The sequence below is a fragment of the Struthio camelus genome, chromosome W, assembly GCF_040807025.1.
Source record: "Struthio camelus isolate bStrCam1 chromosome W, bStrCam1.hap1, whole genome shotgun sequence".
Classification (NCBI taxonomy): Eukaryota; Metazoa; Chordata; class Aves; order Struthioniformes; family Struthionidae; genus Struthio; species Struthio camelus.
Genome location: NC_090981.1, coordinates 28,806,152 through 28,825,800, shown reverse-complemented (window position 1 = coordinate 28,825,800; position 19,649 = coordinate 28,806,152). Strand labels below are relative to the sequence as shown.

Genomic DNA, 19,649 nt, shown 5'->3' with positions numbered 1-19,649 from the left:
AAATCTCAGGAGGAAAATTAATATACAGTGGCACAGAAGAAGAGCCTCAGTGTGGCAGAGTTGCTGTTTCATCCTTAACGTTACATGGAAGGAGAACACTGGAGCTGGGTTTTGGAGGGGATCCAGAGGGAAAGGTGGGGTCGTGTGTTAAGGGCTGGAGATGGAGCAGCCTGCCTTGGCACCTGGATCCACTTCTGCCAAAAAGCCAGGAGGTTGGAGCAGCTTGCAAGGCAGTTAGGGCTCTGGTGGCCTGGAACCCCGTCCTCACGGGCCCTGAGATGTCCCTCCATCATGTGACCAAAATTCAGGCATCCTCCATCATCCTATGATTGATGCACTTACACAATGGGAATGCACACGTGATTGGAAATGTGACAAGTCCTGTCACTTGCACACAACTGGTCACATGACTGGTCATGTAAGCTGAACTTTGGTGCTTTGTTTGTTGCACATACACTCTTCTGACATGTGACAAATATTTTGAATATTTGTTAAATATCAAAAATATTTTGATTGATGTGTAATTTAGTGAAAAGACAGAAGAGACACTGCAGTTTCCAAATTCTAGTATCTCCATATGCATTTCTACTGTTTCATCTGGACTATCACGCATATGTCTGCCTTTTTTTTTTCTCTAAAATCATCGTACTTCATTAATTTTTCTGAAAATGGCCACCAGCAGTAGTGTTGGTGGCATGGAAGCAGGATTATATTGTCACAGACCATGACAGCTTCTAGGTAGCACTTTGAAGTGGTTAGCGTGGCTGTAGCGGTACAGACATTCCAATCCACAAATCCTTGATACATAAGATAACTGCCTACGAAATAAAAAGTTCTAGACTTAAACAAATTGAAAAAAAGGCACTTGCGCTTGTCCTCTTCATGATTTTGTGATTTTAAGCTACTCGTTTCTTAAAGGCACCTAACAAGGGGAAAGGAATGGGCTGAAGCTGCAATGCAAAATATATTTAAATTGCTCTTATTCCATCTGAGCAGTGTCTGGAGGTACTTATGACCCTTTAGAAAGTAAACAAAGTAAACCTTTCTATAAGGGATGGAGGTCTAATTTTAGAGATAGTTCAGCAAAAAAGCAGTTGGGTCCTCACAACAGGAAGGACTTCTCACTTCAATAAGGAAAAGGAAAAGAAGAAAGGATAGTAAAAATCATTATTGATTAAGTAATTACTAGTATTAAAAGTAACACCTGTGACTAGAATCTGTAACAGTTATCTTTCACTATAGATTTTATTCATCTTTCACATGAAATGCACTGTAATCATACTTTCAATTCCAGTTTAGAGAGTTCCATTGTGTAGCATGTTGGGCATTATTTTAAAATGACTTTGGCTGGATGATTTGTTGCTGTTCAGTTGATTATAAATTGTATTAATTTGGTGTTTTCTGGAAGAGTACATATTGTCCTTGCTGTTTGCACTTCCTAGTAGGACTCTGTTTATACCTTTATATCTTTGTTCTGTTTCATGTGTGTTGAAACTCCAGCTAATATTTTTATTTTTATCTGTGAATTTCCAACTGTCAAGAAATTTCCAAAAATGAAGATTTATAAAATTGGAAATTCTCCAAATCATTGCCATGTATCCCAGCATATATAATCTTACATCTTGTTGGGTTCCATTTCCAGTTTTTTAAGCCTGCTAGAATTAACAGATAGCTAAATGTTTTGTTTTTCAACAGTATTTAACAACGTTAAGATTTATTTTCAAGAAAGAGAATTTAGTAGTAACCATTTTTGCCTGAAAACAAGAATTCTACTCTCACTACAGTTAATGTTTAAACTCACACTGATGTTGTTATAACACTTTGTCTAAGTAGACCTTTCTTATTTTGAGTTCATTCATTCCTTTTTAATATATCTGTGTCAGAGGGTTTCCTTCTTTTTTATATATCAAACTGAGCTGATCTGCTTTTTCGGTATTTCCTGCAGTAAACTGTTGGAAATTCTCAGTCTTCAATATCAGAAAACATTGGTTGATTCTTGGTAGTTTCTTAGGATTGCCTGACAATTTTTTTGTAAGTTATCTTGATTTTCTGTTCCTGTACAAGCAGTGCCACAATTTTGTCAACAGTGGAAGTAATTATTGCTTCTACATGAATATAGATGTATAATCATACTTATTAAAAAATGATTCCTGTATACAGAGCTGTGAGTGCTCAATATATAAACAGAATAGTTTTAGTCAGATATGAACATAAATGTTGTTCATTTGGCAGTGTGTGTGTGTGTGAATTACTTAAAAATGATTTTTAACTCTCTACTGTTTATATATGGAAGAAATGGCACCTACTTCAGTGGTGCAGTCTGCTTTTTTGCTGGTTACCAGACCTGGTCGATAACCTCTCAGATTAAAAAAAGGGTGATCATTACCTATTCCAGTTTGCAATAGTATCTGTTCTTTTAAGTTTTCATTAGAACTTAAAATTTAGTATCCCACAATTGATCCCGTCAGACTTCGGAAATGTGATGTACGTGACTGTATTTCTTGTAAAACAAGTTGTTCCAAATTGGCGTTAGAGTCATGAGCATCCAGTCAACTGTTTTTCCATCCGTGGATTATCCAGCCCGCGAGTAAAGCCCGTCGGGCCCCGTGGGCGCTGGTGGCTCGGTGGCCCTGCTCCTGAGGCCGCGTTGGCGTCCTCCCTCGAGCGGCGCTGCCTGCCTCAGCACGAGTGTGTTTGCTGTGCTGCGAGTGAACAAGATCACTCACCTTTGCTGTCATCCTTGCAGTTGCGTAGTGTGATCTGGTAGTCTAATTTTCAGTACTTTAGACTGTCTAGTTTTGGCTTGTGTGGTTTATAAGCCATGCTTTGTTACTCCTGAGAACTGAAAATTGACTGTATGCACTTTAAACAGACTGCATTTAGCCGTTATGTTAGAAGTTGCCAGAAATTTGTTACTAAAGAAAACATGCATTAGATAAGCTTATTCATCTGCTCTAGTCCCATCTGCTTCTAGGGAAGTTAATTGGAAGTCAGGGTAATAAGAAAATACAGTGCTTTCCAATTTTTCTGTAGTATTTCTGTGCTTACAAAAAAGGAAACAAGCAAAATGGCAAGTGTTTTTTTTATCTAGAGGTTTATCTGAGTTTTCATGAAGTAGCAACCTGTTAAGCCTTCACCTCCAGATACTTGGTTCTAAAAAAAACCCTGATCCTAGGCAAAATGAATAAGTAGAAGAGTGCAGCAGTTGGCAGTTACGATGCTAATCCCTCTTACATTTACTCCAGCTTAATATCTGAAGAACTCCAGAAGTTGAGCTTTATAATAGCAGACTCTTTTTCCTTTAGTAACCTCTTACTTTAGTTCTTAAAATATGAAATATAAATAGATATGGCCTCATAAGAAAACCTTAGCTAAAAATTTTAATATATAATGTCTTTTTACTTTGCTAAGAAAGATAGCAAATGAAATTGTGTCACCATGCATTCTTGTGAGAAAAACCAGCTATAGTCATTTCATATAGTCCAGTGCAAAGTGGAAAAAAAGGAATACTTGCTAATTTATAGACAGTCGTTGTTCCAGTCATGTGACTTGAAAAGCTACATGATGGTCTTTTCACATTGCCTAGAACAATGAAATTTATTTTAGAAAAGACCTTTATTAAAACAACATCGATCAGAACATGGTATTGCAATGTTTATGTAATGTCACCCATGTTTATCTTTTTCCTAAATCACTTTTTCTGAAACTTTTTTTGGCAAACAACACAGATTCCCTTGTGGGACTCCTTTGTGCTGTTGCCTTCCTCTCCTAAGACAAGATGGTAGCACCTTAGTTCCTCCAAGACAGAAAACTATAAAGTGACAGTAATAATTATTTACAAAGACTTAGGGAACAGTTAATTGCCTTTAGTTGCCTGGGAAGTGAAACACTTTGTAACCCTTCTGAAGGCTTCAGCCATGAGTTTGAGAAATACCACTGCAAATGATCAATTACAAATCAATTACTTTAATGTAGCTAAACCTACAAATAGAAACTAATGACTTTATTCACAATTTTAATAGTCCGTTGCAGTGACCACTGTGTGATTAGAGAACTGCAGGTATCACAAAATATTAAAATCACTTGTTTTTGCCATCATTTTTTGCCACATGTGTAAATGTACATTTAATATGCATTGGTGAAGATTTTTTGATACAACAAAAACATAGGTTTGTTTAACCTCTGTCATGCTTTGTGCAGTTTTCGCTCTTAAGGACCTAATATTTAAGGGAGCCTAGGGAAACCACATCCTGGTGAGAGTGCTTTCTTTGCTTTTTCTTAGGCTAACCTCAAACTGATTGGTTGAGAACAGCTGATACTGTAACACATTTTGTTCAGTCTCGTGTCCTTAATGAGAGAGAAATGCGAATATTGTATCTGTCGTGTCTCATTGTCCATCTGTCCATTTCTCTAGGAGGTGATTTCCTGTCCTTTTTAAGAAAGAAGAAGGACGAGCTAAAAACAAAACAGTTAGTGAAATTTTCATTAGATGCTGCTTCTGGTATGGCATACCTTGAATCTAAAAACTGTATACACAGGTAAGTAATGTATTTATTTTCAGTATTGTAATTTTGATCACTTGAAAAGTCAGCAGGTTAAGTGTATGGTGGTATTTAATATTAGTGGAAATCATCCCTACTATTTAAAAACTGGCTACCCCTTCTTTTTACTTTTTCTTTTTTCTATAAGATCATCACTAAGTTCTAAGCTAGTCTGTTCATTTGGGTAAAAGAAAGTACTGCATTATTTGGATTGTATAGTTTATTGCCATTAATACAAATTAATAATGATTTTTTTCACCATAATAATTTACATTATAGAGAGCATAAATCATATCGTGACAATGGATCATGGTAAAAAGCAATCTTTGCAGCTTAAGTCCCTCTGAAATTGAGAGGTGCATGTGTAGCCAATACGGAAGTTCAGGTATTTTTGCAGTGTGTTCAGGGAAATCCACTGATAAGTCAAACCATAAAGGAAGGGAGTATTTATACTGGAGAGTATGTACTCCAGTATATCCTGGAATTCTGTATGCTAAAACATTACTAGTTGTCTTGACTGTTTTCTTTATAATATTGAGAGTGGTTAGGCCTTATGCTTTTGCTTATGCTTATGCTTCTTTCTGTTTTTATTATTATTATTATTTGTTTCTTCTCCAGCTTGGCTCCACTGTGGAGCTGCTTATACTCGGTCTGTATCAAAGGGAATGTAAATAATTTTCACCTATTCTTTTCCTCGACATGTCGCAGTATATACTCTGCTGCTGTAATATGGCTGAACTATGAGACATAAAACATAAAACATCCCTTTCCAGAAAAATTATAAAGAACAAGTTTTCATTTATGATACTGGTGACTTCCAGTTTCCTTTGTAGAACATTTGTAGAACACTTAGCTTACATGATCAGCTGACTTCATATTTAGCACAGTTCTAATGAAAGCTGCTATTGGTGATCTGAATGGCATTTCTCCTAATTTGTTTTGTCAAAAATGTATTGTTCTACGTGCTTCAAGTCAAGAAGTAGATTTATCTTTAAACACATCCTTCTAATCAGAATAAATTCAAAACCTGTTTATAAAATATTACAGTATTATTATATCATTTATATATACATATATATTTATATTACTATTTTTTGTATTTGACCTCATTTAAGGAAACTTAAATAGAGTAGTTATCTCATGCTCTTTCCAAAACTTTATAGATTAGTCTGGACCACAAATTTATTGAAACACTTTTGCCAGGTCAGGATATATAAGTAATACTTAAACAAATAACCCACATTCATTAAATAAAACTATAGAATATGGGAAATCTCAGAAAAATACTGTAAGCTACATGCAGAAAAAGAGAATGGACTTAGTAGGTAGATTGGTAGAATGCGTTTCAACCTGGTTCTGTTTGTTAAGAAAATAATAGCTTATGAATCAAAGCAATTAATGGCATTAGGGATTTTCACTGTCTTCGTAAATTCTGTAGTATTTTATCATTTCTCCAGCTATGAGATCAATGTTAGATCAGAAGTGCCTGCTTTGATCTCACGTTTTCATGAAAATAAAATCAAGGGGAAAAGAAATAACTAAGTAAGCAAGCTATACTTGAACTGCGTTGTATAGCGTTCTTATGTGGTAATTATGATTACTGAAAAGTGTACTGTATTTATTCATTAAATGGTAATGTGACACCTGCAAAATATAGACTACTTTAGAAATAGTTATTATTTTTGGAGAAGTGCTATTCCCCGTTCCCTTTTAAACTCCAGAAAAAGCATTTCCTTGCTCGTCTAGCTTAATTAGGACTGTTCTGTGTACTACAGATGAGAGCATGGCCTCAGTTTGTCTTTGAAAGAGGCACTGGTGGTTAACAGTGAATAGGAACAGCTATATTTATGCCACTTAGAGTGACCTTTTGAGACTCATTTACATTACCTCTCACTGCATCAAGTGCTCTCTTCCAAAGAACTTCATTATATCCATGATGGTTTGTGGATGAACTGTATTGTGATTGTAATAAGACAACTTGTGATAATGGTTAATGTCCTTTTTTCAATTGCTTTTTTTCTCTAATTTATCTTAGTGAAGTTTTGTTATTGTTGCTTGTTTCTTAAGAATACATTTCAGAGTGAACGTCTTGTGTAGCAATGTCTTATTGTAAGAATTCAATATGAATGCAAATATGTCATGTAGGTCCAAAGCCAGGAGATAGAACTGTAATCTAATCTCTTATTTTGTAACTGCCAGGGATTTGTCAATGCGTATGGCCTGGGTTGCTCATACTGGGATGCACGTGAGGAAAAGGTTACAGGATCTTCACGAAACACGTTTATTGTTATCACAGGTTATCACAGAAGGTTACCGCTTTCCTTAAAGGCAGAAATAAAAATTTCCGTAAGCATATCCTGAAGAAAACTGCAGTATCCAAATACAACCAAGTGATCGAATAATAACTGCAGGAACACTGCTTAATTTTACGAATCATACAGGTTAATAAATCAAAATAGGCATTTCCAATATTATTTCAACAATCTTATTTTCTGAGCTCCTAAAGATTTTTCAGACCTTATGGTTGCACATAACATATACTTGTTATATTTATGAGTTGATTGTTCTGAGTCTGATTGATCAGCAACAAAAAATTTAAATCAGGATAGCAAACAGCCAAATTTAGTGATTTCAGTAGTAATAATACAGTCACCACATAATTACTAGGTTTTTTAAGTTACTAACAGAGATTGCTTGGCAAATGTTCACTCTAGGAAAGTAGCTCATGAAATTTAACGTGTTTTATCACAGACTGAATTGCATTTTAGTAGAATTCTCAGACATGAAAAGTTTCTAGGCGGGTCCCCTGTTTGAAATGAGGAGTTTGCATGCTTGTCCAGAATTTCTGGGCACCGTGGGGAGCAGTTGGAGATACAGTAGGATAGAAATGCTGGATATGTCTGCCACAGAAGCACAGAACATTTATTACTTGTTGGATACTTTGAGCCTGCTGCACACTAGTACTGGGTGCAACACTCTGGTGCTATGCTGCAAATATATTAAATACAAGTGACAGACTACCAGGGAAAGGTCAAACTGCCTGGTGCTTTGTAAGCAAGCTCAGAGGTGTTTAGTACTCACAGCCCCGTTGGAGTTCAGCCCCTCCCCTTACCTGAGCACTGTAGATGCACGACTGTACAGTGTGTGCAAGGATTACAGGTGCCCTTGTTCCCCACTTTGTGGTCAGGTAAGACAATGTTGCAATCTGGTCTTGGATAAATTTAATGTAGAGACCAGGTATATGAAAATGGAACAAATTAATTGGTAGTAGCAAGAAAAAATAGCATTTTGAAAAAAAGAATGAGAATTTTTTGAAAGCACAAGAAATTCTTTTTCTTTTTTTTGTCAGAAAATTCATCAACTGGACATGGTTCTTTAGGTTAAAAGAGGTAAGAAATTTAACTAGAGACAAAATGGACTAAGCAGCAGAGTATTTTTTATTTTGATTAAAATTCAAAAGGCTTTGATTACTACTGCGGGTTTAAAAAAAGATTTTAAACAATATATAATTAGAGATGGTTTCTATTGTGTAGGTTGCAACAGAAAGGAAATTATTCTGCTTCCATACTATGCTTTTTTTCAGTACTCCTTTTCTTTGTTGTTTTAAAGATCTGTTCAGAACCCTTGTGTGTTTTTTTAGTAATTTAGGTGACTTATTGAGTAGAATGTACATTTGACTTTCTGTTGTGAAACTAAAGACTGCTCAGCAGCTTATTAAAATGATTTAATGATTTAATGCCACTGTTTTTAGTTGTAGCTGTGCTAGCTATGCTTAGCCTTTATATTTTAAAGTTATTTTTAAATCTGCGCTGGCTTTTTAGAATTGCCAATTGAATCACGCTTTTGCTGAGGTTTTCAACAGTTGGGCCAGTGCAACAACTAATCTGCTCTTTATTTTGTCTTTAATTCATGTATGCTGTGGTGTTTCAGTAGGTGCAGGTATAAAGTTTACATTTATCAGGCTTAGAATGATTACTGCACGTGAGTGACCGTTTCATCTGCATTTTCATCTCCACCAGGTTGCAGAGATCACTAACTTTTTGCTTTCTCTTTGTTCTGGTTAAAGAGCAGAAATGAGTGGGCTGAAATAAAAAGGCTACATGAACAAATGTTATTAAAAGAAATAAAAAGAGTGGCTGAACAAATACAGAAGTATGCAATTATTTCATCTCTATTTAATTAAATTGAGTTTGAAGATTTGTTTCTTGCTTTTCATTTTCACCACATGCTATTATTTAGATACTTCCATGTTTCTGTTAATTAGAAACACAAGACTAACGTAGAGATGTGATCATCTCAATTGGTTTTGATAAGTATTTTTGATTGATCTTTCCCAATATTTGATTGCATGTGATGAATGCATTGGTACATAGTTTGTTATTAATTTCCAAACCAATCCTGTGGTAGTACAGGAGAGAAGCTGCAGCTACGTGGTTCAGAGAATTTGAATATATACATATATATATTTTTCCCCTCTCCTTACCCATCATCTTCTCTTAATGAAAATAATTCAAATTATGATAGAACTCAATTGAAAGAAGATCAGTATTGACAGAAGCAATTAGCTTTTGAATTGTCTTTGTTTTTAATCATTTGGTAGTCAGTACAATCCCTTAAAAGCAAGGGGACAGTTAGGTTTTGAAAACGTTACTTTTAGGTGAAAATTTTGTTCCAGCTATGTCTGCATGTCACATATGTATGATTCTAATTGAAAGTAGCAGGAATATTTTTCTATTTATTTTTCAGTTATTTACTTTGCTTATTCACAGTATTTTGCACTCGATTTCACTCTTTCACTTAAGAAATAAATCCATTTGTCCCATATGGAAAGACTTTTACAAACAAGAGTCAGTGTATTTTTAGAAACAATTTAAACAAAATTTGAGATGCAATATCAGGAGTGTGCTTTAATAAAGTTGGAATCTTAAAAGTAATCAATTAGTAAACATTCTCAATGACAATTTTTCACTGACGTTATCAGCAATAGCTTCAACTCTGCATCTGCTAGATGCAGCATAAAGGTGGTATCAGATTTAAATCACTTATTTTCTGTATATGCACCATGTGCCTGAGAAGATGTGGACAAACAGGAATCAAGGTGTATTCCTTACTCAGATTTTCCTTTCATTCCGTGGAGCTAATGTTCTGGAAGTCTTCCATATCCTGAATTAAAGAAGATTCAGTGGTGAGATCATCCTGTTCTGTGGTCCACTTCTTCCATGTTTCGTTCATGTTACTGCTGCTTGGTTTTGTCTTAATGCAGATAAAATATGTTTAGTTATGTTTCTACTCTGCTCCTAGAACTTTTTTTTTCCCTTTAATCTGCTAACTGCTAATGGAAAGAATTTTGGAGAGAGAGGTTCAGAACTCTTTCCTAACTAGGAATGACCTCAGCACTGGACTTCATAGTTAAGTTATTCTTTCCTTGCTCTGGGTCTGTGACTTTTTTCTGCCTGGGACAATGGTTCAGCTGCAGCAGAAAGAATGGAAAGTGCTCCTCCTCAGTTCAGTGTATTGGTAGCGACCTAACTCTCTTGGGAGGTAGAAGGTGATGGTTTGAAGCCCGAAGCTGAGCAGGTCTCCTTCCTAAGGGGAGGGAGGAACCCACCTGCTGCATTTCTGTACCTAAATGCAGTGGAGGATAGGAGCGAGATACATGGCTGTGCCTGCACCTTGTTTTGCTGGGTCCCAGCAGGTCAGTGCTCCCCAGAACAGTTGTTCTGGTTCTGTTCTGAAATACTTGATTCACCTGGAGTACAGGGAGTCTCGTTGAATATGCATCTCCTCTTGGGCACATAGTGCGTAAAAGTCAGTATTGCAATACCTAGGATGTTTATTGTCATTTCTGTAATTTTCTGTGCTGGTGATGACTATGGAGAAGGACTGCATTTCTGAGGAATGAGTTTGCCTTTCTATCAATGAGATGATAGACTCATTAAGATTTATTGTGCAAGCAGCAATTTCTTATAAAATGATATCCACTCCTTTAATTCGTAAAATTCCCTGAGGAAGTAGTAGGAACTTTATAAAAGAAAGTATTAGTGGAAGAAATACTAAATTTATGACCTTATTTGTACTTCTTTTAAGAGTTACTAGGCAAACTTAAGTTGTAGATCTTAAGAAGATTTATTAGTCTTTTCTGTCCCTATACTTCTGTATACATTGTCATTATTAAATAACTTTATACAATTCATTCAGAACTGCATGTGTAAAATTAAATGACAGTGCAAAATTCTATTTCTGTGCCTTTTTTCACAGATAGAAAGTATTTATTTATTACTGAATTAAAATTCTGTACTGTTGGTGGTTAATAATAATAGTTGATCATGCTTCAGCAAGTCTTTTAGAGAGGTATCATCAGTGGTGCAGTTAAAAGAGCACATAAATGCAATGAATAATCATAATTTATTCATAAGCCTTTCTTATAAGATGATATCTGTTTTATATAAAATGATATTTCAAAGCATAATGGTTTTTATAGTGTGAACACTAAAAATCATTTCCATTCTATTTAAAGTTAAAACCACGAATGTGAATTTTGATGAAAGAACTGCTACTTTGTATTGACCAATTAATATAGGCATGTTGTTTAAAAAAAAGGGGGAGAGGGAGGGAAATGCTCTCAGAAATTTATTCTATCATATCTATAAAATAAATGTTATTCAGATTTTGAACTTGATTGCCATATTGCAGTACCATGTATTGAGCTTTTTTTCTGTGCATGTACTTTATGAAAATTTCTGTGTTGCCTCTTAGCTAATATCTTCTTCTCACTAAAACAGAATTTCCACTGCCTTTATTAGATTATAAAGATACCGTGCATTGCAGATTTTACGTAGGTTATTGATTATTTTCAATTTCATCTATTAATCATAAGTATTAATGAAAAAACTATTGCAAATTCTCTGTATTTATGTGGAGAAATGACCTAGACTTGCAGCAAGGATGCAGGAAGCCCTCCTTCTCTTACCCATGCTGGCAGTAGCTGAGGGGTAGCTAGGGGTAGCACTCTTTCTGAATAAAATAGGTCAGGAGAGCAGCTCCTGGGACTCATAGGCATAGCTAAATGAATCAAGTTGGTGGTGACTGTTGAGGACGCAATGGCACTACTCCACTCTCCATGATGCTTGGCAATCTGCTGCCAGTGCAAGGGGCAGGGGCACAGCATCCTTGTAAAGGCTACACCGTGTCTTCCTCTTCACTGATGCTGTCCCAAGGCATTTGGTGTCTTTGGCCTGTCTCCATGCCCCAGTGGTGCAATGCCAGTGAGGTAGTCTTATCTGCACAAGTCCCTTAGTTCATCAGTGGCTGAGAAAACTACATCCCAGATCTTAACATTTATTTTAAGCAGAGTCAGATAACGCAAATATGTGAGTGCTTTGCAGCACTCCAGGAAATTATTTTTAATAGTTTTCAGACTACAGTGTGTGCTTTGAAGTGTGATACTTCCAACCCTAGTCAGGGCTCATAGACAGTTGTCATTTAGGAGGAGACAGAGGCAGGTGAACACAATTCCATTTCATTCTGTTTGCAATACAACAATAGATTTGAGTAGCATATACTAGATTCCAGTTTTTAAAAATAGATGTACTTATAATATATTACCAGGAGTTAATAATTTTAAACAGATGTTTTGAAATAATGCTGTTTATAAACTGTACTGCTTAGGGAACAGCTCAGTAAAGCTGCATTTCATTTGGTTTCTCATCCCTTTATGAACTCTCCTATTCTCCTTATATTGGCTTTGTCTCTAATGGAAAAGTTTGTTCTTCTGTTAATACAGTTCCAGTTTGGTTACTTCCTCACCGTTTAAACTACTGAGTTGGATAATTCCTGCTTTTTCATTAATCATTTTAATCCTCTGGTGGAAAATTTTTCACCTTCTCACTCAACTTATTTCCTTTAATATTTCTCATGCAAGTAACATGAAGAGCCAAACAATTTCATATGTGCCATCTGAAGCATTTTAACTTTTGGCAGCACAGTGTTGCATTGCTATCTGTGTCTAAACCAAAGCATGTGTGCTGAGTTAATATCTTACTTCAAAGTTCATACACTATGTAGTGACATGAATCTCTTGAAATGGATTCAGTGATACTCATCTAGTGAATATAAAATTCAGGAAAACTTCATCTAAATATTTACACATTTTAGCATTTAATTTGACTTTCATAACTGAAACTTATTTAACTAAGCTAAGTTAGGAAGATAATCATTGGCTGAAACCACTTTTTTTGTGGTATGCCTGCTTTCTATGTACTACTCACAACACTCCATCCTTTTTCAGGGCTTCCTCTCAGTCTATTTCAGCAGAAAATTCAGTCATTGCTTGTAGGACCATAAAGTCAGTCTCCCCGCACTTCAAAGGAAAAAAACTTTGAGGAAGTATTTTCTAGATAGAGACCTAGAAGACTTATTTTTTATTTAAAAAATGCAACATCTTTATTAAAAGTTTAAGTTGGTGCCTCTGTTTGAGATTCTTCAGTTGCAGTGGGAGGTTAGTTCGTGTTCCCCAACCTGCAAAACACCTTTCTCTATAGGCTGATCTGGCCTTTGCAACAAAAGTGTCTTGGTTTCACAGCAGGGCACTGTCTTTATCAGGATTGCCCTTTAGTTTAATGGCTTTGAGGGCCTTTAAGGATGCTGTGGCTATAGGTTTTCTAAATCTGAACTTCACATGATTCCTACTACTGCAACTGGAGTTATTAGGTGTTTCCATAAGGATCCTAGCATTCCTTTCTTAGGATTGTTTCCATGGCTGACAAAGCTCATTATGCATATAAAATACTTTTGGTCAAAAACTACTTTGGTGCCCCCCCCGCCCCCCAAAAAAAAAAAAAAACAAAACACATGCACAAAACAAGCATCTACCTCTCTAGAAGCATGCAGCTAGATGATTTCCTGTGGCAAGGTTTTGGATAATACGGCTTCAGATTTTATGTCCTTGATCTAGTGACTGAGAGTCTACTACATAACATTCATGCAGGTTTCTGCCCTGTATACATACACTGCTGGTTAATTTTGCAAAGTATTTGCATCAGATGTTCTTTCATTTTCATAACCCCGTCCAGAGTGGTCCTATTACTCAGATACTTCTTTTCTAGCTCAGTGTCATCTGGTAACAAGTGCAAGTTACAGGTGTCCTGGAGGTCAGTTCTGTCAGCTCAGAGCTGTCAGGCATGCTTGTCATGTCTGTCTTCTGCACATCTTCAGGCAGCACTTTCAGATAGGCACACATGGCATTATCCACAGTTTTTTCATTGAAAGGCAGGGAAGTGCAAGTTCAAGAGAATGTTTTAATTTCAGTTTTTATTGTCTGGGAAGCCACAATGAATCTCTTTTCCTCAGAAATGAACAGGAGTGTCTAAAATTCTCCTCTGAAGGAGGCTGACTCCTGGATCAGTAGCAAATACACTCTTAATTCCACAGTCAAAAGCACTGATGCACACTTTGTCCACAGCTCCCTTAACTGATAAGACAGGACCAACAGATCCTCTTGTGGATCTGTTCTGACCCACATAGTTTTCTTTGCAGGACCTTCAGAAATAAGCTAAAATTAGAGACTATCAGTTAGTTATTATGAATAGTCATCACATGGCTGCCTAGATGCATGAAGGCTTTCAGAGCTGGGATAAAGTTACTCCTCCATGTGAGAAATACACTAATAGCAGAAAATAGTTTAGCAGGTCTGCTTATCTATTCAGGAGAAATAGGTTTCTGGTCTGTTGCTAAGGAAGACTAAATACACAGAATGGTTGAGGTTGGAATGGACCTCTGGAGGAGATCACCTAGTCCAACCACCTTGCTCAAGCAGGGTCACCTACAGCACGTCGCCCAAGACCCTCTCCAGACAGCTTCTGAATGTCTCCAGGGAAGGAGACTCCACAACCTCCTTGGGCACAACCTGTTCCAATGCTCTGTTGCCCTCACAGTAACGAACCCCTTATGTTCAGACGGAACTGCCTGTGTTTCAGTTAGTGCCCGTTGCCTCTCGTCCTGTCACTGGGCACCACCGAGAAGAGCCTGGCCCCATCCTCTTGACACCCTCCCTTCAGATACTTGCACACGTTGATCAGATTTTCCCTCCCCCGCCCCCCCCCCCCCCCATCTTCTCTTCTCCAGGCTGAAGAGGCCCAGCTCTCTCAGCTGTTCCTCATGAGGGAGATGCTCCAGTCCCTTCATCATCTTAGTAGCCCTCGGCTGGACTCACTGCAGGAGCCCCACGTCTCTGTTGTAAAGGGGAGCCCAGAACTGGACCCAGTACTCCAGAGGGGGCCTCCCCAGGGCTGAGTAGAAGGGCAAGATCACCTCCCTCGACCTGCTGGCAGCGCTCTTCACGATGCGGCCCAGGATACCATTGGCCATCTTGGCCCCAAGGGCCCAGTGCTGGCTCATGGTCAACCTGTTGTCCCCCAGGACTCCCAGGTCCTTCTCCACAGAGCTGCTCTCCAGCAGGTCAGCGCCCCAGCCTGTACTGGTGCAGGGGGTTATTGTTCCCTAGGTGCAGGACTCCGCACTTGCCTTTATTGAGCTTCATGAGGTTTCCCTCTGCCCATCTCCCCAGCCTGTCAAGATCCTTCTGAATGACAGCACAGCCCTCAGGTGTCTCAGCCAGTCCTCCCAGTTCCATGTCATCAGCAAACTGGCTGAGGGTGCACTCTCCCCCTTCATCCAGGTCACTGATGACTAAGTTGACCAGGATTGGAGCCAGTATTGACCTCCAGGGTGTACCAGTGGTGAGCTATAGGGCTCCAGGTAGACTTTGTGCCACTGGTTACAACCCTCTGAACTCTGCCATTCAGGTAGTTCAATCTACCTCATTGTCCACTCATTTAGCCCCTACTTCCTGAGCTTGCCTATGAGGATGTTATGGGAGACAGTATCAGAAACCTTGCAGAAGTCAAGATAGACAATACCCATTGTTCTCCCCTCATCTACCCAGCCAGTCATTTCATTGTAGAAGGTTGGTTAAGTGCAATTTCCTTTTTTGAATCCATGCTGACTACTCCTCATCACTTTCTTATCCTTCAAGCATGTGCTTGTAGATGGCCCTTCATATGCCAGGATGAGCTGTTCCATCACCTTCCCAGGGATGGAGGTGAGGCTGACAGGCCTGTAGTTCCCTGGGTTGTCCTTCTTTTGAGGACTGGAGTGACACTTGCTTTCTTCCAGTCCCCAGGCACCTTTTCTTATTGCCATGACCTTTCAAAGATGATCAAGAGTAGCCTTGCAATGACATCACCCAGCTCCCTCAGCACCCTCAGGAGTATCCCATCAGGGCCTATTGATTTGTGTATGTCAGGTTTGCTTAAATGATCCCTTGCCTGATTCTCTTCCACCAAGGGAAAGCCTTCTTTTATCTAGACTTTCTCCCTGGTCTCTAGGGGCTGAGATCCCTTAATCCTTACCCACAAGCTCTCAGTCAGCCCATCATCCTCCCGTAGGCAAAGCTCCATACATTGCAGCTACTCTCACATAAAGGGCAATTCCCGCTCCCCACCTTTCTGGCCTGTCTTTCCTAAAGAGCCTGTATCCATCCATTGCAGCATTCTAGGCATGCAAGCTATCCCGCTGCCTCTTCCTTAATTGCAATGGGATCATACCCCTGCAACTGCATACAGATCTCTTAACTCCTTGTGTTCATTCCTCATGCTGCACAAATTTGTGGACAGGCACTTCAGAGAGGCATCTGAACATACTGATTTCCCAGAAGGAATACAGGAGGTTTCCCCATAGTCTTATCTTGTAGGCACTTCTTTGCCTGTCTGCAAATACTTGAGGTACCCCCACTTGAGCCGTGTTTTGTTGATTGTGTGTTTCCTATAACTCTCCCCTTCCTCCGTCTTTACTGCTTTAAAGCCCTCCTTATCAGGTTGGCCTGCCTGTTGGCAGAGATGCATGTGCCTCTCTTGGTGAGGTGGATCCCACCTCTCCCAAGCAGATACCAATCTTCAGTCAGGGTTTGAGGGTCATAGAAATAAAAACCCTGTTGCTGATACCAACTACACAGCCAACTGTTGACTTGCAGTATCCATATACTTAAATCCTTCCCCCTCACTGGCAGGATCAAGGAGAAAACCACCTGGGCCCCCGTACTCCTGACCACTGCCCCCAGGGCTCTGTGGTCACATTTGATACATTCCAAGTTGCCCTTGGTAGTATCATTGGTGCCCACATGGAAGAACAGCAGGGGGTGATAGTCAGAAGGGTGGACAAGCATTCAGCAGTTTCTCCACAACATCCCAGATCCAAGCCCCCAGCAAGCAGCCAGCCTCTCTGAGCAGGAGGTCAGGTCAGCAGATGTCACCTCTGTCACGTGCAGCAGAGAGTCACCTACTACTATCACTCACTGCTTCCTCCAGGTGCTCCTGGATAGCACAGGCTCCACTGGACCAGTTGCTTCCTGGAAAGCATCTCCAGCTCCTCCTCAGCTTTGAGGGTAGTAAAGCTGTTCATCAGCTGCAAGCTTTCAGGAGGAGCTTTCCTCCTTGTACAAGAGGCTACCAGCTTACAGTCTTTGCTTTCTTCAAAGTTACCATTTACAATCCCACAAGACACAGACTCTACATGCATCTCCACTGCTGTTGGGGCTGGTGAAGCCATATGGGTCTCTGAGAGTAACCTTTCTATCTCTCACTCATCCTCTCTGATGCTACACAGCCTGCCAACTTCCTCCCATAACTCCTTGACCTGGCAACACAACTCATCAACAGGAGCAGCACACCTTCTGCATGAAGGATGACTGTCAGCCCCAGCCTCACAGAGAGGCTCCAGGTACTCCTCGCAGCCTGAGACTGTGCAGAGCTGCACACTCCATCACAAAATCTGTCTGAAGGCAACTCCAACAGCTGCAGGGAAACACATCCTGTGGTGTGCCACAACCATAGCTGAGAAAGCACATACCACTCTGAATGGAGACAAGGACCCCTTCCTTTGCATCCTGCTTCATAAACTGCTACATCTGTTAACTGCACTCTGGGAGCTGTGCTTTAGGCCTGGCTCTTATATAGGCCTCTCCCTAGCACTGGCTAAAAGGGTGCTTGACCCTAATCAAGGGTCAGCTGGAACAAAGGCCCCGACACCCTTTGATGAAGGGCAGCCGACAGAGCTTGTTGGCAGCAACTACACCTTGCTAGAGGTTCCAAGAAGTTAAGGCCTCCTGTGGCTGCACTTACCTAGCTCTCTGTACCTGTCAGAAGCAAGCACCCTCTAGTTCCTCAAAGGGTTCCCCCTAAAAAAACCACAACCTCCAAGAAGGTGCTCAGAAGATCTAAGCAGAGCCCAGAAACTGCTGCACAGACTGCTACACCTGTTGGCTCCCTGCATTAGCTGCGTTCCTCAATGTCAGCATCTCTGCCAGTTGTGTTCGGTTCTCTCCTTGTACGAAAGAACTTTATCAGAGTTTGTTGGATTATTGCTTCAGTCCTATAACCAGGGGTTGATACTCACAATGTATTTTCCTGTCCTACTACAAATGGGTTTGTGAAGGTTCTAAACTAGATTTTACTACCCTGTCAGGGACATCATCCCTAAAAAGGGAGAAAACTGAGGATCCTATTAATGGGGTAGTTCTCTGAACCAGTTTCTGTGTATCCTTTCCTGTTATTATCCTCAAATAAAGCATATTTAATAGCTGTCACTTCAACCAGAAAGATGATGAGATTAAAAGTTGAATGACTGTCTCTTCTTCCACTGGTTTCCATAGGGACATGGTAACTCTTCAGGTTCCACCTAAACTAGTTTCTGGTATTCATTTTTCATGACTTGTCTTTCCCCCCTGTAGATTCAAGCCTTGTATCTTTTACGTTAGATGTGCCTTATCTTTTTATTTTTTTATTTTTAAGTTGACAAGGCCCTTTAGGTCATCTCATCATGCTGATGTCTGAAAAAGTCAAAGGTGTGTCTGTCGGTCTCTGCACGGAAGAGCACACACTAGGTAATAGACTGCATAACAGTGTGTTTATCAAGGTGCTAAGAAAACTCCAGTTTCCCTAAGGGCTCACTTGCCTAGAATTCAGGCAGCACCACTGACTTCCCTATGCAGCATCCCTATTCTTGATAGCTGTCAGGTTGAAACTTGGAGGTCCAGGCACACTTCCACTGAGAATTATATTTTTGTTGAGCATTGTAGGAGTCATGTGCCTTTGGAAAGGTCATCCTTTAGTTTTCACCACATAGGGTGAAACACTCCTAGGAAACACTCACACTTTTCACAGTACTTACAGACAAATATTCGAAGGAGACAAATGACTTCCTTACGTGTGACTGCTCTTTTGAGTTTTATGTTCATTCATAACCCTAATTTATTCCTCTTCAGAGTCCTGCCTAATCCTGGGATACATTGGTTGAGAGAAACTTAAATGAAGGAGAATACTTGGTTCCTTCATTTACTGCATGAACTGTGCAATGAGTTATAGTATAGTATATATAACAGTAGTGTTATAGATATTGCTAGGTTTTAAAAAAAATTGCATGCAGAGCACGAAGGCGCATGTCAGCAATGCATCTCCAAGTACAGTTACTGCTGTATTTTTGCACTAATAGTGTTAATTCGTGATATCCTAACTTATGAGCATTCAACTTTTCAACTTGTCCCTACAAAGGAGGTTCTTCAGATTGAAACTTGGCAGTCTACTGAAGAAGTATTGTATTGCAGTATCAGCTACAGTCCTGCAATTTGGACAATTTGAAAACCAAAAACCCTTGCCATCTGATAGCTGGTATGGGGCATGTAATACATTGAAAAAGCTAGTTTAGCCTCCTTTCTCAGTTTCTGTGTAGATATTTACATCATAAACATCCTTTGATTAGCACCCTGGTAAACAAATTAAAAGAAGTACTGAGAATTACAAAGCTGTACAGACAGCATTACATTGGAGCCAAACTAGAAATTTAGGGTTTTAATTTGTTCTGCCTTGTGTTGCAATGGGAAATAGGTAGGAGAGTATTTGTAGCGCTTCTAGTCTTAGCTGTAAATGTCTCTTTATTTTCTAAATCTTTCATTAATAATGAAACCAAATGTCTTCTAATAAATAAAATTCACAGAAATAAGTTGTTGAAAATTAGGTTTGGGTGTTTTTACAGAGCTCACACAAATTAGAAGCACAA

The 19,649-nt window shown here is 39.1% G+C and overlaps 1 protein-coding gene across 6 annotated transcripts in view; it reads left to right on the top strand.

Annotated features, from left to right (window-relative positions):
• Positions 1-19,649, top strand: part of LOC104140171 (tyrosine-protein kinase Fer) — a 179,602-nt gene that overhangs the window by 130,707 nt on the left and 29,246 nt on the right. For 4 of the 6 annotated variants that reach the window (XM_068924629.1, XM_068924631.1, XM_068924630.1 and 1 more), the window contains one exon: positions 4,415-4,538. In XM_068924629.1, the coding sequence (XP_068780730.1) occupies positions 4,415-4,538 (124 nt within the window). Of the gene's footprint in view, positions 1-4,414; positions 4,539-6,740; positions 6,998-17,201; positions 17,380-19,649 lie in introns of those variants that run through there. The other 2 variants (XM_068924633.1, XM_068924632.1) reach the window with 2 other exon arrangements.